Source organism: Mauremys mutica, chromosome 9 (genome assembly GCF_020497125.1).
Source record: "Mauremys mutica isolate MM-2020 ecotype Southern chromosome 9, ASM2049712v1, whole genome shotgun sequence".
NCBI lineage: Eukaryota > Metazoa > Chordata > Testudines > Geoemydidae > Mauremys > Mauremys mutica.
Genome location: NC_059080.1, coordinates 81,535,571 through 81,555,723, shown reverse-complemented (window position 1 = coordinate 81,555,723; position 20,153 = coordinate 81,535,571). Strand labels below are relative to the sequence as shown.

General features: G+C 41.8%; 1 protein-coding gene across 4 annotated transcripts in view; it reads right to left on the bottom strand.

The window, feature by feature from the left end:
• LEKR1 (leucine, glutamate and lysine rich 1) overlaps nt 1-20,153 on the bottom strand; it is a 126,492-nt gene that overhangs the window by 2,914 nt on the left and 103,425 nt on the right. For all 4 annotated transcript variants that reach the window (XM_045031427.1, XM_045031428.1, XM_045031426.1 and 1 more), the window contains 5 exons: nt 18,123-18,200; nt 17,594-17,797; nt 11,721-11,814; nt 3,351-3,503; nt 1,677-1,976 (listed from right to left, as the gene is read on the bottom strand). In XM_045031427.1, the coding sequence (XP_044887362.1) occupies nt 1,677-1,976; nt 3,351-3,503; nt 11,721-11,814; nt 17,594-17,797; nt 18,123-18,200 (829 nt within the window). The remainder of the gene's footprint in view (nt 1-1,676; nt 1,977-3,350; nt 3,504-11,720; nt 11,815-17,593; nt 17,798-18,122; nt 18,201-20,153) is intronic.

The window sequence follows — 20,153 nt, the reverse complement described above, 5'->3', positions numbered from 1 at the left end:
AGGGGAGGAAAAGCAAAGGGACGAGAGGAAGAAGAATCCTACACTGTAAACAATCAGATTTAAGTGAGTGCAGCTGAATGAAGCAACTGACTTTAGGCATAAAGGTCTGGAGAAAATATGAGATGACTTTGACATTATGAACAGGGAAAAAATGGAAGAAACAGAGCTAAAGATGTGGTCAATGTTGGGCTCAGTCATTCTGAGGATTGAAGGGACTTTCATTAGCTAAATCAAACTCACAGCAATACAATCAATTTGTTAAAAAATAAATTTCAAGAATAAAGGAGGTAATCGAAGATTTAAAGGCTGAGATAGCAAACATATCATCAAGGATGAAAAGTTGGCTACCCTGAAATGGCATAAAATGGGAAATAATCAAGAAAGTTTCAAACTTGGCAGAAAACAGACCACCACGCTATAAATACAAGATGTTGCAATGTTCCAGCTCTACTCCTTCAGGCCCCATTTTCTCAGAAGCAAAACTGACCACTTTAGTTGCAGAATTTGATAAAGGCTTAAGAGTAGACAGTGAAAAGTGCCTGCAAAGCAGGCACAGTAAGCCAAACTTACCACCTCAACACGCCTGGCCTCACCTGAGTATCATTTACAAAAGAAAAGCAAAAAGGGATACGTCTACACTGCAATAAAAAACATATGGGCTGCGAGACTCAGAGCCCAGGTCCATTGACTCGGGCTCTTGGGGCTCAGGCTGTGGGACTACAAATTGCAGTGCAGACGTTTCGGATTGGGTTGGAGCCTGGGCTCTGAAACCCTGTGAGGAGGGAAGGTTTTCTCTAGCCCAACCCCAAATGTTTACAACGCAATTTTTAGCCCCACAGTTCAAGCCCTGCGAACCAGAGTCAGCTGACCCAAGCTAGCCTTAGTCATGCCGCAGGTCTTTTATTGCACTGTAGATGTACCCAAAAGAGACTGCTTGCAGGGAATGCATCCCTATTGTGTCTAGGGTTTCATCAGACAGAAGAAATATTGGACAGAAAAAGAAGAAATATTTAGAATTGTTTGATGCAACAGAGGCATGGCTGTCTGTGCATATTTGCATTATTCAAGCTGGTTGCATCATTCATTGTGAAAAAATTATCCAAAAAGCTAGCTTTTTTCCCCCTGCATGCAAAATAGTTGTGAACTGATTTCTGTGAATCATTTTACGCACTCCCATATCCATGGTGTAGAAGTACAATTTTTTTTCTAATTAATTATCTCAAACATGAATAAGATTGCTAGATGGAATCTTTAAACTATAATGTTTAAAGTGCTTGTAATAGTCCATGTTTTCTATTTTGAAAAAATCCAGGGTTCCTTTCAATTATACCTGCATATCTCTAGAGTGTTGTTAAACATGAGGTTGAAGGAGAGGTACCTTCGAGAACCTGAAAAGGATGAGTATCCTTGTAATAATGCACTACTTGCAGAGCCTGCCTAACAGGGGTTTTCACACTAATTATTTCAAAATGTGTTAATAAAATTTGCTTTTCATTTGACTTACAGATTATTCATTTTAAAGACTTTTAAAATTAACACACTAGAGTTGAAGATTTTATTTTATTCTAAAAGTTTGCACTTTTTTTAGCTTGATTTAAGTTGCACATTTGTAACATGATACTAGAACAGTACACAGTACTAAATGTAGCAGGGCATGTCTTTGGTTACGTTCCTACCTCTTCTTGAGCCTGACTCAAATTCTGAATCAGCTCTGTTTGCTCCTGGGTTAATTTTTCCAGTTCATCTGACTTCTCTTTAATTTCTTTCCTCATGCCCTCTGATAATGAATCACTGTTGTTCTGTTCCTTCTTCAGCTGAAATTCAAGCTTAGTAACCAGCCTTTTAAGGCTTCGCATTTCTTCTTCCTTATCTCCATCTTTCTCTGTAAGTTTGATCTGGGCTTCCTGAAGCTGGTTTTTAAGAATTCCCACTTCCATCCTTAGGCTGTTGATGGCACTGGATATTAATTCAGGTATCTGTATAATAAATCTTACATTAGTTCACATGCATTGATTTCTTTGGTTATGTAGAATTTAATACCAGACAAAAGGAGCTTTGCAGGTGAATAAGAAAGTGAAGATGTACAGGTCCTAACAGGTATAAATGAACAATACCACTTCTTTGGACCTATAGAGTACCCTTCAAGGATGTCAAAGTGCTTCAAAAATGTAAGAAAACTCAGGCACAGAGAGATTAAGTGATTTGCCTAAGGTCAAATAGTGAAACTGTGCTAGAAATGGGAAAAAGTCTTCTGATTTCTAATCTCAACTTCAACTTCTAGAGCAAGTAGATAGTCTTCTTTTAAAAATAATATACAGATACTATGTAAATAAAATGTTTTATTTTCAACTGTTTAAAAACCTGGCTTAACATAATGAATTTGAAATAAACATAATAAAAATCTCTTTCTTGATTCTCCAAATGTCTCAAGGAACATCTAAAACTTTTGGAAAACTACCGTATACACTCGTTCATAAGCCAAATTTTTTTAGTAAAAAAAGGAAGCACCAGAGAAGGGGGTTGGCTTATGAATGGGTATAGAGAGGGAGAGGTGGGACACAGTCCCTCCCCCCAACAGAGGGAGCAAGGAGAGGCAGCACAGCCAGCAGAGACAGAAGGGAAGAGGCGAGGCCAGAGACTCCCTGCTTCTGGCTTATAAACGAACCTGCTTATGATCGAATATATACGGTATTATCAGTTTTTATATGAATTTTGGAAAACTCAAATTTGGATAAATAGGATTCAGATGACTGGTGGTTTACCTGGCTAGAAAAACACCTGAAAAGAGAAAGGAATAGAAAATTGTATTGAATGAAAGAAATTAACATAGATAAAGGGAGAACTAATGGACTCAATACTTGGCTTTGTCCAATAAGCACTAAACTCAGCTGAAGAGGGAGAAACCACTGGGGATAGCTCTATGCCAGCCCAGTATAGTTCAGAGTAGTCCCAGGGCTTGGATTTTACTTTTAATTAAATAAATTGTGTAAGAAATATAGTTTGATTTAAAAAAAAATTCAGTTAGCCCATTGTATGACACTGTAAGGAAAATCAACAGGTCAAAAAACTATAGCTATGAGAAATCTGGCTCTGAGTAAATGCAAAAATATCTGCCCTATAATACCTTTAATTGAAATAGCTATATGCAAAATGTGTTTGCTATGTCCCATTTCAAATAATACAAAATGTACTGTATATACTAAAACAGGGAGAAAGTGTAATGAGATGCTAGTAACCTATCTAGATAAAGAAACAATCTAAGGGGATTAGGTCCTCCCCCCACACATTCTTTTTTGTCTTCCAGGTATATTATCTACTGCAACACCAACTTCCTTTCAATTGCTCCAAACCTTCATCTGTAGTTCCTCTTGATCCTTCTGATATTTTGCTATTAATTCTTGGTGCTTTTGTCTTTCAATGTCTAGTTCCATTCTAGCATCTTCCTTGAGCCTGAAAATCTCTTCCGTGTGTCGTGCTTGGTGTTTAGCTAGACCAATTTCCATCTAGATAAGAAAACGCACTGTTTTTTAAATAAAATATACCAAGTTATCTCACAGCATTTTCACACTGAGAACGTTCTTAGTTATTATAAGGTTTAGCAGACTCAAATGGTGTGAAGTTCAAATTCAATTCAGATACGCTTCCAAAGTTTGGATGCTTACCCAATATATATCTGAATTATTGGAAACAGTAGAGTCTGCAAAATTGGCAGTGATACCAGCTCTTAACGTCCACTGACTTCACAACAATCTGAAGGGATTTCAGCTCCCCATGGGCGACAGAGCATTTTGCAGGATCAGGCCTCCAGATTGGCAAACTAATGAGAAATTCCCACAAAACGTTGACACTACTTTTTCTGGCCCTAGACAGAAATCAGAATGATATCAACATGTCGATCCCCAGTAGACAATTTACTTTGCATTAAGCATACATTTGGATTTTTGGAAATATGCATAGCTATATACTCTAGGGGCTCATCTACTATAACAACTGCAGATTTTTACAAAGTAAATCAGTTAGAAACTACAAATTCTTCCTTATCTAAATGACTCATCAAGACTATCAATAACCCAATACCTAATTTCACACACATCATCCTAAATCATCCCCTTCTCAAAAGCCTGGGAAAACAGATAGGCCTTGCATTATGCTCTTAAGATCAGCAGACCGGGAGAAAGTCAATTCCTCAGCTGAAGCCATTTTGCCACCAGCCTCTTCATATTAAAAACAAAGAAGTCATTAGCTTGTGAACCTCAGCTGATCTCACCTGCCTTGGTATCACATGGGGAAAGAAGCACTCTTTGACAGAGCTGTAACCCTGGCTTAACTGGTTAAAAACAATTTCTTGAATTACATATGAAATTAATCATAAGTGAGTGATGATGTTGCAGCACAGGTCTAATTTGCTCCCTGAAAAAAGCACCACTGAACAAATGGCTGGCGTATTCTGCACTATCTGATATTTCCTTGTGGGTTGGGGATTTGTTGAATAATCCTTCTAAATGTAATGGGATGAAATGAAATGAAGTGTGGAGGAAGGACACAGAGGTGGTTGGAACAAACTATTACTTTTCCTTTCTGGGGAAAAGAAAAGACTAACTCCTGTCCTTAGCTAGGTTAACAAGAAGGACTATTTTGCCAGCAAGGCTTGCACCTGCAGGTAAACCTCTGCTCATTATATTATTATTTTTAAGGTTGAAAACCAATACATGTCACAAAAACCCAGTTACTTACTTGTGCAGTAACTGTTGTTCTTCAAAATGTGTTGTGCACATATGCATTTCACTGTGGGTGTATGTGTGCCCAATGAACTCTCAAACAACACCTTTTGCTAGCAGTGCCAGCAGGAGGCGCATGTACTCCCAACTGTCCTTGTGCACTGAGCCAAAGATATAAAAGGGCCTGGCCACTGTCTCTCTCTGTTCCTTCACATGGCCAGAATATAGTACCTGAAGTAGCAGGGAAGGTGGGAGAGTCATGGAATGCCTATGTGCACAACATACCTCAAGTACAACAGTTACTGTACCGACAAGTAACCATTTTTTCTCCTTCAAGTGATTGTGCACATATACATTCTACTATGAGGTGACTCACCAGCAGTTTCCGGTCAGGGGGTGGGACTTCACATTATTTGAAGAGCGACTAACACTGACTTGCCGAAGTTGGCCTCATCTTAGGAAGTCTGAGTAATAGAGTAGTGTCTGGAGAAGGTTTGTATGCACAACCATGTTGCTGCTTTGCAAATATCCACTACAGGGGTTTTGCTCAAAAAGGCTGAAGAAGTAGAATGAGCCCTAGAATGGATTGGGCTGTTATCCTCGGTGGAGGAAATACCTTTGCCAGCTTAAGCGGAGCAAAGCTCGATAATCAGAAACCCCACATGAAATACACTGGGCAGTAACAGGTTGCTCTCAACACAGGATACAAAGAGTTTGAGAGAGGATCTGAAAGACTTTGTGCAGTACAAGTAAAGTGCCAGAGCCCTTCGGACATCCAATTTATGAAGCTTTTCTTCAGCCCTGGAAGAATGAGGCTTTGGAAAGATCATTGGAAGATGAATAGTCTAACTGAGGTGCAACGATGAAACCACTTTAGGCATAAACTTAGCATGCAGACTAAGAGACCTTGTCTTTGTGGAATATGTGAAAGAAGAATCAGCTAAAAGTAGCTCTGACACCCTCCTTGCAGAGGTAACTGCTACCAGAAACACTATTTCATTGATAACAGTGGCAGAAATGTTGTCGCCAAAGGTTCAAAGGGGAGTCCATCAAGCAAGACAATACTACATTCAGGTCTCATAAAAATGCTGGCTCAGATACAGGAAAGTACAAGGGAATTTGCCCCTTGAAAAGATAGAATACCCATTCACTGGTGGGTCTACTGCACAGATGAATGCTAGATGGATCTCACTGAACTGACAGAGAGACCAGAGGATTTCAGCTGTAACAGACAGTATAGTATATATCTAGTCTCTGTGCTGTTTGGTGATAATTGGTGAGATTCCACCCAGATTGAAAACCTTTTCCATTTTGCTGCATGTGTGGCTCTGGTGGAATCATTTCTGTTGCTCACCAAAATAGCCTAGACATCTCAGGAACAAACTCTCTCCTCATTGTTCAACCAGAGATCATCAATGCTGTGAGGTGCAGAGATTGTAGCTTGGGATGCACTGACTTGCCTTGTGTAACCATGCCTTTTTGGGTCACAAATGAGAATGCCAAATTCAGGACAAACTGCTAAGAAACGGCAAACACGGGGAACACAATTAACATCAAGTTAATGTAAATATTAATGTTTTTCATAGTGTAGAATCTTGGCATTTAGCCATGAAAACAATATGGTAGTGTGCCTCAGTTTCCCTTCTTATACAGCACATTAAGTCTTGCACTGGTGGTCTGCATTCAGAATAACTTCACAGCCGAAGCACCTAAAGCAACTAAAGCACCTAAATCCAAAATTAGGCACCTAAACAAGTGGCCTGATTTACAGAGGTGCTGAGGAGCCACACCTCTCAGTTATTCCACAGGAGGTCCAGCTGTGGCAGAACTTCTTAGAAACAGGCCACTTATTTAGCTGATTAAGTTTGAAAATTTGTTCATAATTTCTTTAAATGTAAGTTTGGATTCTGAAGGACATCTGTGACAAATACCCTAAAACTGTGCACTAGCATGGTCTTTCTGCACAGCATAGTTCTAATGGACCATCCCACAATTTGTTAAATGATTATAAATATTATATTAAACATACACAGTAGTATGTTAACTTCTTAATCTTAAAAAAATTGCATAACCTATCAGCTTTACAGACTGACTTTGCTATAATTATCTAATTTCAGGAGTTAAATATCTATCAAAAACCACTAAACACTTTTTTGGGGAAGATGGTGTATATGGTCCTCTTTTCTAACAAAAAAACTCAATCAATGTTTTAATTTTTTTAACCACATTGTTAAAAAATCTGTTCTTGATCATGAAAAACTCATATCCAGTGCTAGCCTGGAGTCAGTATACATTGAAGCACTATAGGACCATGAAAATAGAATTTTATGTTATTATAAAGTCATGAGACAGCTTTAAATGTGGCATTACAGATGTATCAAAAACTATCTTTTGGTTGATTAGATCTTAGAAATAAGAGTTTTAGGATTCAATTTATAGAAAATCATATCACAACTATTAATTACAGCAGGTTTATCCTAGAATCAAGCCTGCTGTAGGAGTTTACTTGATTAGATATTGAAATGACAGTCGACAGTATTATACGCTTAAAAATAATTTTGACGATTAAAAATGCACCTTAATTTACATTTTTCACATCTAAGGGCAGGTCTACACTAAGGGCGGGGGTCAAACTAGGGTACGCAAGTTCAGCTACGTGAATAACGTAGCTGAACTTGAAGTACCCTAGTTCGAACTACTTACCCGTCCAGACGCCGCGGGATCGAAGTCCACGGCTCCAAGGTCGACTCCGCCACCGCCTTTTGCAGTGGTGGAGTACCGGAGTCGACCGCGGCGCTTCCGGAGTTCGAACTATCGCGTCTAGATCAGACGCGATAGTTCGAACTCCGAGAAGTCGAACTCACCGCGTCGACCCGGACGGTAAGTGTAGACTAGCCCTTAGGAACAGTTGAAATTAACTAATATCCATAATAATGAGTAAACTAGCAATTGTTTTTCAAAGTTCTTGTTCTAGTTGCATAACAACTACTGAGTCTCTAATTATTTGTGTACCCAAAAGCAATTAAATACCAAATAACAATTTAAACAACAATTTTTTGAACTTTTTTTTATTTAAGTTTCTGAAGTTTGTTCGAACATGTGGATTTAAAGGATTTTTTTTTAAAACAAATAACACTTTATGCCTATACAATGGCACAATGACGCTACAATAAATTTGTTAGTCTTTAAGGTGCCACAAGTACTCCTGTTTTTTTTAATGTCTCATTAGTTATTCTTTCGTCTGATGAGAGCATTTTAAGAGCACTTGACGTTCACCGCATTTTAATGGCTATGTTAGCAAAGATATAATTGCTCTCTCTTATTTGTACTAGTCTTTTATCTATTTTTATGTCAAACTGCGCAACAGGGGAGAGGGATGGCTCAAAGATTCTGATTATGCAAACTGCGTGACCTCATACTAAAATTATATCCTGTATTAGTGAAGTTAAGACGTTTTAAGAGAGATTATTAATAGCTCAAAAACTTTGTTGAGACTAAATAGAGTTCACAAATATAGCTCACATATTGAACCAAAAAAAGAAAATTGTAGTTACAAAAAAGTTTAAGGCTTGAATCAGAAAACTCAAAGGTATTGTTCAACACTGTCCCTCCTTCCCACTTGATCTCTTAATTCATTGTGACAATTCTTTGCCTGGAATACCTTTTTGTGTGTGTAAAGGTGTGCTGGTCACAAAATGGGCTGGATATTTACAGGGGCTTAAGATAGTCAGGCATCCAAATCCCATTGAAATTCATTTCTCTTAGCCCCTTTGAAAATTCCAGTCATGGTCTCCAGTTCTCCATTGCCTCATGATCTGGGTCAGGGTTACAACAGGTTATATGCTAGCCCCAGGGCATGGTGCCATATCCACTGACTCCAGAGACTATTGTGAGAGAAGAGATGGTGAAGTAAGATTAAGACAAGCATGTGAAGAGTATTACAGTTTGTGAATTAGACCGCAATCTTGGTATGACTCTGCATGGGTAGCTTAGTATATTATATGGTAACACATACAGATCTTTTGCATGGGTAGAGGATAAAATCTAATTGACTGAACGTGATATTTTTGAATGATATAAAGAATACTTACAAATACGCTTTTGTAAATGTTGTACTTGATTGAGGTATGTGTATATTTTAAAAAATCAGCTGGAAATACTCCCCCCAGTCTGGATCTATATACCAAGTATAAATTTATTTTAAAAGGACTGAAAAATCTTGTCCAAAGATTATAATAAATATCGATGAACTGAAATGAAACTAGCACTAGTGCAAACATTTAAAATAAGTACATGAAATGAAGGCATTTTGTTGGTAAAAATTCCAGTGCACTTTTGTAGTTACAAAGTTGGTTGTGTTTCATACTATGATATTTTTTCAAGATTACCTAAACAGTTTAGCCTACCACATGTGTTCAAGAGGATAAGCAAAGGCTAATTTATACTTTTTCCTCACAGCTGTCAGAGGCGGAGAAAAGAAAATACACTCCCAAAAGATACCATGGAAGTCTTCCTTCCCAGTAAGACAACATTAAGTAAGAAGGCAAGAATCCTGCAGAGGTGAGTACTGTCTCAAAGAACCTGTTGGAGAAAAGAAGATTGATGGGTATGGAGGGCCATGATGCTGACTTATGGATGCTTATCTGAACCAAACTTTAAAACTTCTGAAGTTTCCCCGTACCTAGTTTTTAATGCATTTTTCCAGTGTTGAGGCTGGCTTACTATGTATTTTATATGCTGTTTTGCAATGAGGAAGCTGTTTTATTGAGTGTTTTATATATGTAGGGAGGGTGATTTACTGGGTAGTCTCACTATGCTGGGATGGGAATGTTTGTTTATGTATTTTACTGCTCTTTTAGTCTTTCAAGCAGGCCACGAGGAAAGTATTATTTCAGTTGGGATCTCACATTTGAATAGGGGTAAACTTGCAAAATGTGAAAGTTGTATTTGGCTGATACTTTATACCTATATAATATTCACTTAGCCATGTATAGGTAGAAGCAGACCATTTCCCCCCTTTCCTTTTCATTTCTGTTACTTTAGTTTTATATACTTTACATACAGCATGGTCTGTAACTGAGCCAGGATTTAGTCTCTGAATTGTCAGTGGTGCCCACCTTAACTGCTGCTGCTCCTGTCTGATATTATTTTATTAAGCTTTCTTAAGTCCTGTGACTCTCTTTGTGGGGAACACAAGTAGTGTCAGTAATGCTAGGACTATACATAAACTCTGGGAAGGAATCCAGCTTGTGGACGGTGTTAGAAGAGGTGCTTAATTTTGCCCCATCCTGCTGTAGTCCATACACCACATGAACCTACTGGCTATTTGCATAGGCAGTTCTCTTTTCTTGGTGCTGCACAGGTTTGGGGAGCATAAGTAGAGTTGAATACACCTCTCTTCTGTGTGTGCCCTTGACTTACTTTCACAATGACATAGCCTGCACACATGTCCCAGAACATGACTAATCTCTTTCCCACAGTCTGTGGGAGTGTGTGTGGCATACTTCAAACAGCCTGTTCCTCTGCCAAGACAATTTATCCCCAGACTTACCCAGAGCCATCAGTTCTGCCTGCCCCATTCTGCTAACTATCCTTTTCCTCATACGCAACCTTCACTTCACCTTTCTCCCTATCTCTATCAAAAAAGTGTGTGTGTGTGTATTTAACAAGATTCTTATTCTGCCTCACACCTTCTCTTTCCCTCACAAAAGAAAAGTGTCAAAGCTGGTCACTATCCTACTAACACTCAAAAATAGGAAAAAAGAAATGTTATGTGAAAGTGGCTTTTCACACTTCTGTATAATTCAATGAATAAAATAACCAATGCCATGCCATTTCATGGAAAAGTTCAACTGCAGGAGGGTGAAATCACTTGAAATGTAAAAGAGACAGTTCTCGCAGTAAATGTCACCAAAAGGAGTCCTTACTTTCATACACCTCTACTCTGCAGAGGCAGCAAGTATAGAACAGCAGCAGCATCAGCAGTGGATGACTATTTGGCAGAGATGGCAAAGGACACCTTTAAAGACGCAGACATTAATAGAAATAGAATCAATAACAGAACCTCCTTCTGCACTCCTGTATTAAGGGATTATTCTTAGCTCTGTGCCCATCACTTCAGGATTTCCCTATCTCTTATTTCCTTTAAGGTAAACCTTTAAACTGAAAATAAGTGTCACTATTGCCAGCTCTGACTCTATAGATGACATAACTAGTTTGGGGGTCCATTTTTCTCTCCATGCATGTGCATAACTTGCAATGATATATTAATGGGAGTTATGGGCTCATATTAAGAGGACAATAAACTCTGTATTTCCAAAACAGAATTCAGAAAGGGAATATAAGGTTTCAACAGTCATCATCACGTCTTCATTGTTCTATTGCCCCAAGCAATGAGCATGATATTAAACTCTATCTGGTACTCATCTTCAATTGTATGGTAAGAATTCAGTTGAATTTGTTTGTTTTTTTGGCATCTCTACTTATTTGCTGTGAATAAATGCATAAAAAGATGCAAAAATCTGGTTTTGTCAAGCTCCAGAATTAACATCTCATAAATCACAATATGCTAAATAAAACAGTCCATTTGATTAGTTGTTATTGGGCTTACAGTTATGCATGGATAGGTTGATGGGCAAAAAACTTTTGTTTGGATATTATTTCTTCTTTTATCGTTTTCTTTGGAGTATTAAAATATATTGGTATTGGATGCAGCTATGCCCAGGTGTAGGGAAGGGCATTTTTCTCTCCACTTTGCCAACAATGGTCAACCTCATTTACCAATGAAGTGCTGCAAAATTAACATTATGATCACAGCAAAATCTTTTGCATTCAGCCTTTAATCTCTGTCTAGTGATTACCCACTTAAAAATTTTACATAAAGAATACTATAGACATGCTTGGACTGGAGAAGTTAAATCTGGCTCTGTACACAGTTTCTTGACAAGTGACTAGGACTAAAGAAAACAATAAAAACAGTACCAACTAGAAATACAGTATCACCTTTTCCCTCCAGTTATCTTCATTCAGAATCTTCTGGTTTAATGCTTCCTGCAGCTGCTCCGTTTTGTTCTGATGAGAAATCTGCATCAACTCCCTAGAAACCACAAAAACCTGTAACTAAAAGAGGTATTCTGCCTAGATTAATTTTCTTGTAGTTAAACCCTTTGCAGCAGGGACCATCTTTTACTCTGGTACATAATACAACAGGCCCCTTCAATCCTGACTGGGGCCTCCAGGCACTATAGTAATCATTATTTAGATAATACTGTTGTATTCTGTCATCTGCCTTTTTTTTAACACACAATATTATATCTGCTTACAGTTCCATATACCCTGATATAAAGTGCAAATATTTTAATATTTTCTCAAGTTGATTTTCACATAACTCTATGTGACTATAATGGATATAATAATAAAAACAAAGGCAGTTACAGTTAGTTGAACTCAAAACATTACTGCGATAATTACAATACTGCAACAAGTTTTGAATCAGCACCCCTGAGTAGTGCTGAGTAAATTCATAACTAACTTAGCTAATATTTAACTAAAAGGAAAAATATTCTTAAATGATGCCAGTAACTAATGTGTAATACAGTTGGTAAAAACAGTTACTAACCTTTCCGTAACTGTTGTTCTTTGAGATGTGTTCTCATGTCCATTCCACGTTAGGTGTGCGCACGATGGTGGAGGGCCTTGAGGCTCAGGCGGAGCAAACGTCTGTGATCTTGTGAGATCAGGTCCGGGAGGGGAGAAAATGGCAACAGGGCCACTACTGATATGTCCAACAACATGCAAAACCAGCGCTGACGGAGCCATGCAGGGACTATAGGAATAACCCTTGCTTTGTCCTGCTTGACTTTCAGCAGGACCTTGTGCACAAGAAGAATGGGGGAAAACGCACAGAACAAGTGCTTTGTCCATGGGACTGGGAAGACATCTGTGAGCGAGCCTGGGCTGCAACCATGTAGCAAGCAAAACTGCTGACATTTCCTGTTCTGTGTGATTGCAAACAGGTCTACAAGGGTAAACCCCCACCTCTGGAAGATGGATTTGGCTACATCGGGGTGAAGGGACCAGTTGCGATAAGAAGAGAAAGATCTGCTGTGAAAGGGTTAAAAGCCAGTCCTTGGAGAGAGCTGGGGCTGAGAGCTGGGAAGAAAAGGCTGATTGGGGAAGTAGCCACAGCTGGGGCCACGCCCCAATCAGGCCACTTCTGGCCCTTTAAAAGGGCTGTGATAGCCAGGAGCTCAAAGAGTCTCTCTCTAGCTGTGGAGAGAGATGGGCCTGGCTGCCTGGGAGCTGAGCAGGGTACCTAGAGTGAAGCAGGGCTGGGGGAAGGCCAGAGGAGCTGGGGAGCTCCAGCCTGGAAAACCCCCAGGCTGCAGGCCTTGCTAAAGGCTGGGAAGGGTACTGGGTTGCAGAGGTGCAGCCCGCGGCAGGCAAAGGCAGCAGGTCCAAACCCACCTTGCCAGTGATGAGTTGTTTACAGACTGCAGTCCGCCCCAGTGAGCGGGGGCTAGATGGTGACTGGCAGTAGCCACTGAGATGAGGTGGGGATAGAGGGTTGGGGGTTCCCTGGGGAGGGGAGACCCAAAGTCTGGGGACACTTCCAGGGGGTAGCACCCCAAGATAAAGGGGCACTGGGGTCTGGGAGGGTCATGGGGCCCTGCGGCAGGCGACACACCGGCTGAAGAGGGCGCTCCAAAGGCTGGAAAAGCTAATTCCCGGGACAACTAGCAGGAGGCGCTGCGCCGGTGAGTTGTCGCATGGCTACAGAGGCCTAGGGACTTGAGGGTGGCCCTAGAATCCTTCAGGCCATGGAATTTTGCATCTGTCTGTTCCAAGAAGAGGGAAGTCCCTCAAACGGAAGATCCTGAAAGTCTTCTAAACCTCAGGTGGTAGGCCTGAGGGTTGGAGCCAAGAGCACCTTCGCATGATTATTGTCCATGCCATCATTCTAGCAGCTGTGTCAGCTGCTTCCAGGGAAGCCTGGAGGGAGACCCTGGCTATAGTCTTTCCTTCCTCCATCAGAGCAGAGAATTCCTGTCTGGATTCTTGGGGCAGTTAGTCCTTGAATTTAGACATGAAGTCCCAGATGTTATAATTGTACCTCCCAAGCAGCACTGCTGGTTGGAGATGTGGAGCTGTAATCCACCAGGAGAATAAATCTTTCTACCAAACAGGTCCAGCTTCTTTGAGTCCTTCAACTTGGGGGTTGCAACCTACAGCCCTTGCCCGTCTCTTCTGTTGGCTGCTGTGACCAGAAGGGACCCCGGGGTGGAGGATGGGAGGGAGGAGAGGATGGGAATATAGGTACTCATACCCGTTGGAGGGAACAAAGTACTTTCTCTCTGCTCTTTTTTAAGTGGGTGGCAGAGAGGACAGGGTCTGCCATATGGATCTGACCGGAGCCATAACAGCCTCATTGAGGGTATGGCCATCTTTGAGGGGGGCTCCACAGCCAAGATGTCGATCAGGCTGTAGGAGGATTCTTTAAGCATATCCATTTCCAGCTCTAGGTTAGAAGCTACCCTTTTCAATAGCTCCTGGTGAGCTCTAAAGTCACCCTGAGGTACCCCAACCGCTCAAACCTGACACAACTTCGTCTGGGGAGGAGGAGGAAGCGTGCACTGGCAGGAGGCCTTCCTCCTCTTCTTCTGCACCAACCACATCATGTAGCCCCAAATCCTGAGTATTGGTACCGGAGTCCGAGTTGGGTGCCGGATGGAGGAGCGGAGGGGTCCTTCTCTCGGATGCCACTAAGTATGAACGGCTGAAAGACTGTCCCAGTAGTTTCCAAAATGGCCATTGGACCTGCATAGGCCACTGCCCACTGGGCCAAGTGCTTAGAGGGGCAACTGCACCAGGATATGATGGAACATAAGCTGGGTTCTGGGACTGGCCCCTAGGCTGGATGCACAACTCCACCTCCAACTCCAAGTCGGCTTGCGGAGCCCTAGGGGGTGGTACCCCTCACTTCCACCGGCCAGTAGTCAGAATCCAGGAAATGGTGCCAGATCAGGGAAACATTCGCTGACATCAGCAGGGTTGGTTTTCTTCTGGTCAGTAACCGAAGGACCTGGTGCTTGACTGGAGCTCAGGGCAATATGCTCCTTTCTGCTCGACATACTCGCCAATGCCAGGAGGCACAGGGTTTGAAGCCTGGAGACTGGGGCATGCCCAGCCCCAGGGGTGGAGGATTTTCCTCTAAACAATGTGAGGGTCCAACTATTTACCCTACTACTAACGGAAATAAACTGAAGGGAGCAAAATTGGAAAGGAAGTTGGGAATAACAGGAACCACTGATGAACGCCTTCTTGAGGAAAGAGAAGCTGTTCCAGCGATTGTCACAGGTGGTAAGAAGGAACTGAGAAGGTGCGGAGTCAGCTGGGCCCCTTACATCTGCACATGAGCGTGTGGCACCAGATGGCGCTAGAGCCGGCCCAACGGATACCACCAAGGGAAAAATTTCTGGCAACTGTGCACAAAGCATGCGCACACCTAACATGGAATGGACATGAGCAAGCACTCGAAGAAGAACTGCCAGATTTGTATGCAGGAACTTCTGATCCAGAAGAACCTTTTAAATCCAAACTCCTGGAATCTGAAAACAGGTTATACCTCTCAGTGTACATCAACAGCATGAAAACTCCCTGTCTTGTTCAAAAGCCTTTTGTCTGAATAAATTCCACCTATTTCATTCCAGTCAGATAAACAGGGTTCCTGTGACCTATTATGTCTTTGGCCCTGGAAGTTTATTACCAGAACAGTTTTAATGTTATTTCTATTGGGGATGGATAAGCCTGTGATTAAAGCATAGGAATAAACATCAAGAGCTGTGGGTTCATATAGATTAAGGCCAAAATGGACCATTACACCATGTAGTCTGACCTCCTGCATATCTCTAGATCAGGGGTTGGCAACCTTTCAGAAGTGGTGTGCCGAGTCTTCATTTATTCACTCTAATTTAAGGCAGGGCTGCCCAGAGGGGGGAGCAAGAGGGGCAATTTGCCCCAGGCCCCGGGCCCTGCAGGGGCCCCCACAAGAGTTTTTCGGGGCCCTTGGAGCAGGATCCTTCACTCGTTCCGGGGGCCCTGGAAAACTCTCGCGGGGCCCGGGCCCCTGGAGCTTCTTCTGCTCTGGGTCTTTGGCAGCAATTCTGCCGCCGAAGTGCCCCGAAGACCCGCGGTTGAGAACCACTGTCTCAGGCTATTACATTTCACGCAATTATCACTATACTGAGCCTAATAATTTGTGTTTGGCTAAAGCATATTTTCCAGAAAAGCATCCAATTTTGATCTGAAGACATCAAAAGATGGAGAATCTACCACTTTCCTTGGTAGTTTGTTCCAGTGGTTAATCACCCTTACTGTGGAAAACTGAATCGGTTTCTAGTGTTGCCTAATTTTTCAAAAGCGGATTATAATTCTGTGTCAATTTTTGGGAGTCCATCTTTAGTCATCTTGGAGCTGATCTTTCAATATGCTGAACACCTATTGCTCAAAGACCCTAATTCAAGAAAGCACTTAAGCCCATGTTTAAGTCCTCCCTGTTCATGGTTTCACTTTAGAGCAGGGGTGGGCAAACTTTTTGGCCCAAGGGCCACATCGGGGTTGCACAAATGTATGGAGGGCTGGGTAGGGAAGGCTGTGCTGCCCCAAACAGCCTGGCCTCCGCCCCTTTATCTGCCCCCTCCCACTTCCCACACTCTGACTGCCCCCCTCAGAACTCCTAACCCATCCAATGTCCTCTAACTGCCCCCTCCCAGGACCCTGTCCCCTGACTGCCCCGACCCCTATCCACACCCCTGCCCCCTGACAGCCCCCCCAGGACTCCCACCCCCATCCAACTGCCTTCCACTCCTCATCCCCTGACCACTCCTTCCCGGGACCCCCCGCCCCTAACTGCCCCCTGGGATCCCACCCCCTTTTCCAACCTCCCCTGCTTCCTGTCCCCTGACTGCCCTCCCAACCCCTATCCACATCCTCGCCCCCCTGACAGGCCTCCCGGGACTCCTACTCCCAACCTTCCCTGTTCCCCATCCCCTGACTGCCCCCCCAGAACCTCTGCCCCATCCAACTGACCTCCCACTCCCTTACCCTACCCCCCACCCCCTTACCAGCAGCAGGAGCTCACAGCCATGACACCTGGCCAGAGCCAGCTGCTCTTCCCACACCGCCCAGCAGGAGCGGTGGGCCAGAGCAGGGCAGCGTGGCTGCGGGGGAGGAGGGGCAGTGGGAGAGGGGCTGGGGACTAGGCTCCCCGGCCGGGAGCTCAGGGGCCGGGCAGGATTGTCCCACAGGCCACAGTTTACCCACATCTGTATTAAGCCATTCTACTGGAATACAAACATAGCTTTAATTAAAATACTGTATGGTGTGGTTCTTCCTTTTTTAACTAATGTTATGACTCTTTAGATTTTTTGCTGTAACAAACCCATGACTTTTCTCATTTTTTCCCACGGCCAAAAGTCAGCATTACTTACAAACAATATATAGAAACGGCCTTATCCCATGACAGAAACAAGACTGATAAAACTGTGCAATGCTTTGATAACATCCTGTTTTTTCAGTTGCGTCTGAACTAAAGGTGCTCTTTAATTTAAACTGCAATAAATGTGAATATCAATAACTACTACACATTTTTTGTTTAAAAATGCATTATGCTATTTTCTGATAGATACTGTAGCATGCTCTTTACATTAGGCACATACTACACATGGTGTTATAATGATCTTACTTTTTTGATAAAAGTAAGGAAGTCTGAAGATTTGACTTTTAGGCGACTTTTTATTTCAAGATAGCCTCAGAAAGAAAATCTGGGCAAAAATCAAGCTATGCAAAACTATTCAGGGTGAGTCATATCTGATTACCTTTCTTGTTTCAGCATTACTACTTCTTCCTCTCTATGTCTAAGAAGAGTTTTAATTGTTTCCAGTTCACTCTCTGAGCAACTGGTTCTTCTTTTTAGATCTTCTTCTTGCTTTTCTTTCTCTGCCACTTCTTCCTGTAAACGTTTGCATACTTGTTGGCAAACTAGCAAAGACTCTTCTTTTTCTTTTAGATCTTTAGTAAGTCTAAAGAATAATAATCATAATAATAATAAAAAATTACCAAAATATCACAGCTGATGGATTTTTCTTTATAGATAAAAGATATACTGAGATAACTTTTGCTTGTAAAAGAGAATATTACACAAAGACAAAAATAAGGGAAAAAGAAGGCCGAAGAACATCTTTGTGAAGTTAACTAGAATGATCATTCAAATACAATAAGAAAAAATATAAGTTACAAGTACCAAAAGACCTGTGATTAAAAAAGAGCAATATTAAAATAAATAAAAATAAAAATAATTTGATCTCTCTCATTTGTATATAAAATATAAACAATTCTGAAAGAAACCTGGATTTAGACATTCCATTTTCATACTCCAGCTTTTGAAGTTCACTTTGACAGATGTCAACTTCCTTTGATTTCATCCTAAAAATGTAAAAATTCATAAAATATACATTAGCCCCAAGAAATCAAAGCCTTTACTCATTAAATGATTTGGACTTCATTTGTTAACTGTTTCACACTTTTTATTTTAGTTGAATACCATGAATACTCCTACAGGGAGATTTATTAAACTGGTGTTGTCATACTTGCTGTACATCTCTGAATAGATAGATCATATATACTGAACCCACATGCACACACATTTTTAATCCTGTCTCAAACAGGCCTAGCAATGAAGCATACGTATAACTTTAAGTGCATGAGTAGTCCTGCTAAATCATTGTTCATTTAATGGAATGTGTGCTTTGCTGGAATCAGGGACTCAAACCAGAACTAAGGTATGAATGTTTGCAATGCCTTCTCTCTATCCCCAGTTGCTGGATGGTCCTTAGGAACTACTGTCATCCCCAGTTTGAGTAATCCTCAAGTTTAAGATTTCTAATTTAAGATTTGTAAGTAGAGGCCTATGTGAAACAAACTAGTGGTCTCACTCTGGTTCCTAGCTATGCTAGTAATTAATTATTATTAGTATAGTAGTACTTAGAGGCCCCAACCAAGGTTCAGGCCCCATTGTCCTGGACACTGTACAAATGCAGTAAGAGACTGTCCCTGACCCAAACAGCTTACAATCTAAATAGGCAAGACAGACAAAGGATCGGGGGAAAGGAATATAATAATCAGAATGAACAATATAATGGACTGCAAATGCCATTTTACTTCCACAATACTATTTTTGTTATTGTTTCTTATTTGTGTGCGGGGGTGGGGGGTGGATTTTGTTGAAAGGGGATTAAGTAAACAAAAAGATAAAGAAAGGGGCAAGTGACTTTCACAGGGTGGCTGTCCTTTTAAGGGGAGTTGGGATCAGCTGCCTCCCAGCTAGTGATCAGGTGATTATAAAAGCCCTCAAGTGTCTCAGTTGGGGTAGAGCACTGCAAGAAGCAGGCTGGCTCTGGAAGGAAGCCCCTAGGTCAAAATTCAGGTTGGTTCCTGTACGAGGCCCTAGAGCAGGGTTTGACTCCCAGGCAAGTGGCCTGCGAAGTGGAAATCCATAAGAAGTAGGTAGGTCTTCTACAGAAGACCCTGGGTTTGGGGGAAGGGATGATTGCTGGGCTGTACTCATTTTCTGTGGAAGACATAAAGCTGAAGTCCTGAGAAAAGGGCCTGAACCGGACTGTGGGCATGGTATCACCCCTTCTTTGGCTGAGGGGACAGGCCAACAGTCACAGGGAAACAAAAGAGAGAGGGTAAGAGTGATCAGGGAAGGAAAGAGAGGGAGACAAAGGGGAATGTGGAGAGCAGGTGAACTGAAGTTGAACTGAAGAGATTATGATGGAGAGGAAAGGAGAGAGTTGGAATGAATAGCCAATTAACAGAGAAGAAAGAATGTCCAAAGTAAAAACTGCAGAAAGCAGTATGATTATGATGTATGCCATCAGCGTTCAAAGATCACTGCTGCAGCTCTTAGTCTCTGCTCCTGCTGACTTGAATCTATGGCTACAATTTCTTTCTTCCCTGTACTTACACAGGTAGGGGAGGCTGCTTGCAACAAAGGGTCCTTGGAGGTTCTCTCCTGAACAGTTCTGGGTCTGAGAAGGTGGGTGGAGGGAGGGGGGAAATGCCAACTGGGTCTCATCTTCCCCTTCCTCCACACGATGGTGTAGCCATACCTGTGCAGCTGCTTGTCTCTGCTCCTGACAGCTTGTGGCTCTGGGTTTCTAGTGTATTGATAGCAACATCACAGAAATCACTATTCACCACCACAACTGGCAACCAGTATTGACAGTACAACCAGAGAGATGATGGATTAAATGGTCACGGAGACTTTACCATCCTCTCAATTGTAAAACGGGATCTTTCAGAACAGGGTTTAGGGCAGAAAAGAATTTGGAGGAATGAGTGGAAGTTTGTACTTAAAGGGAACTTCAGTTTCCA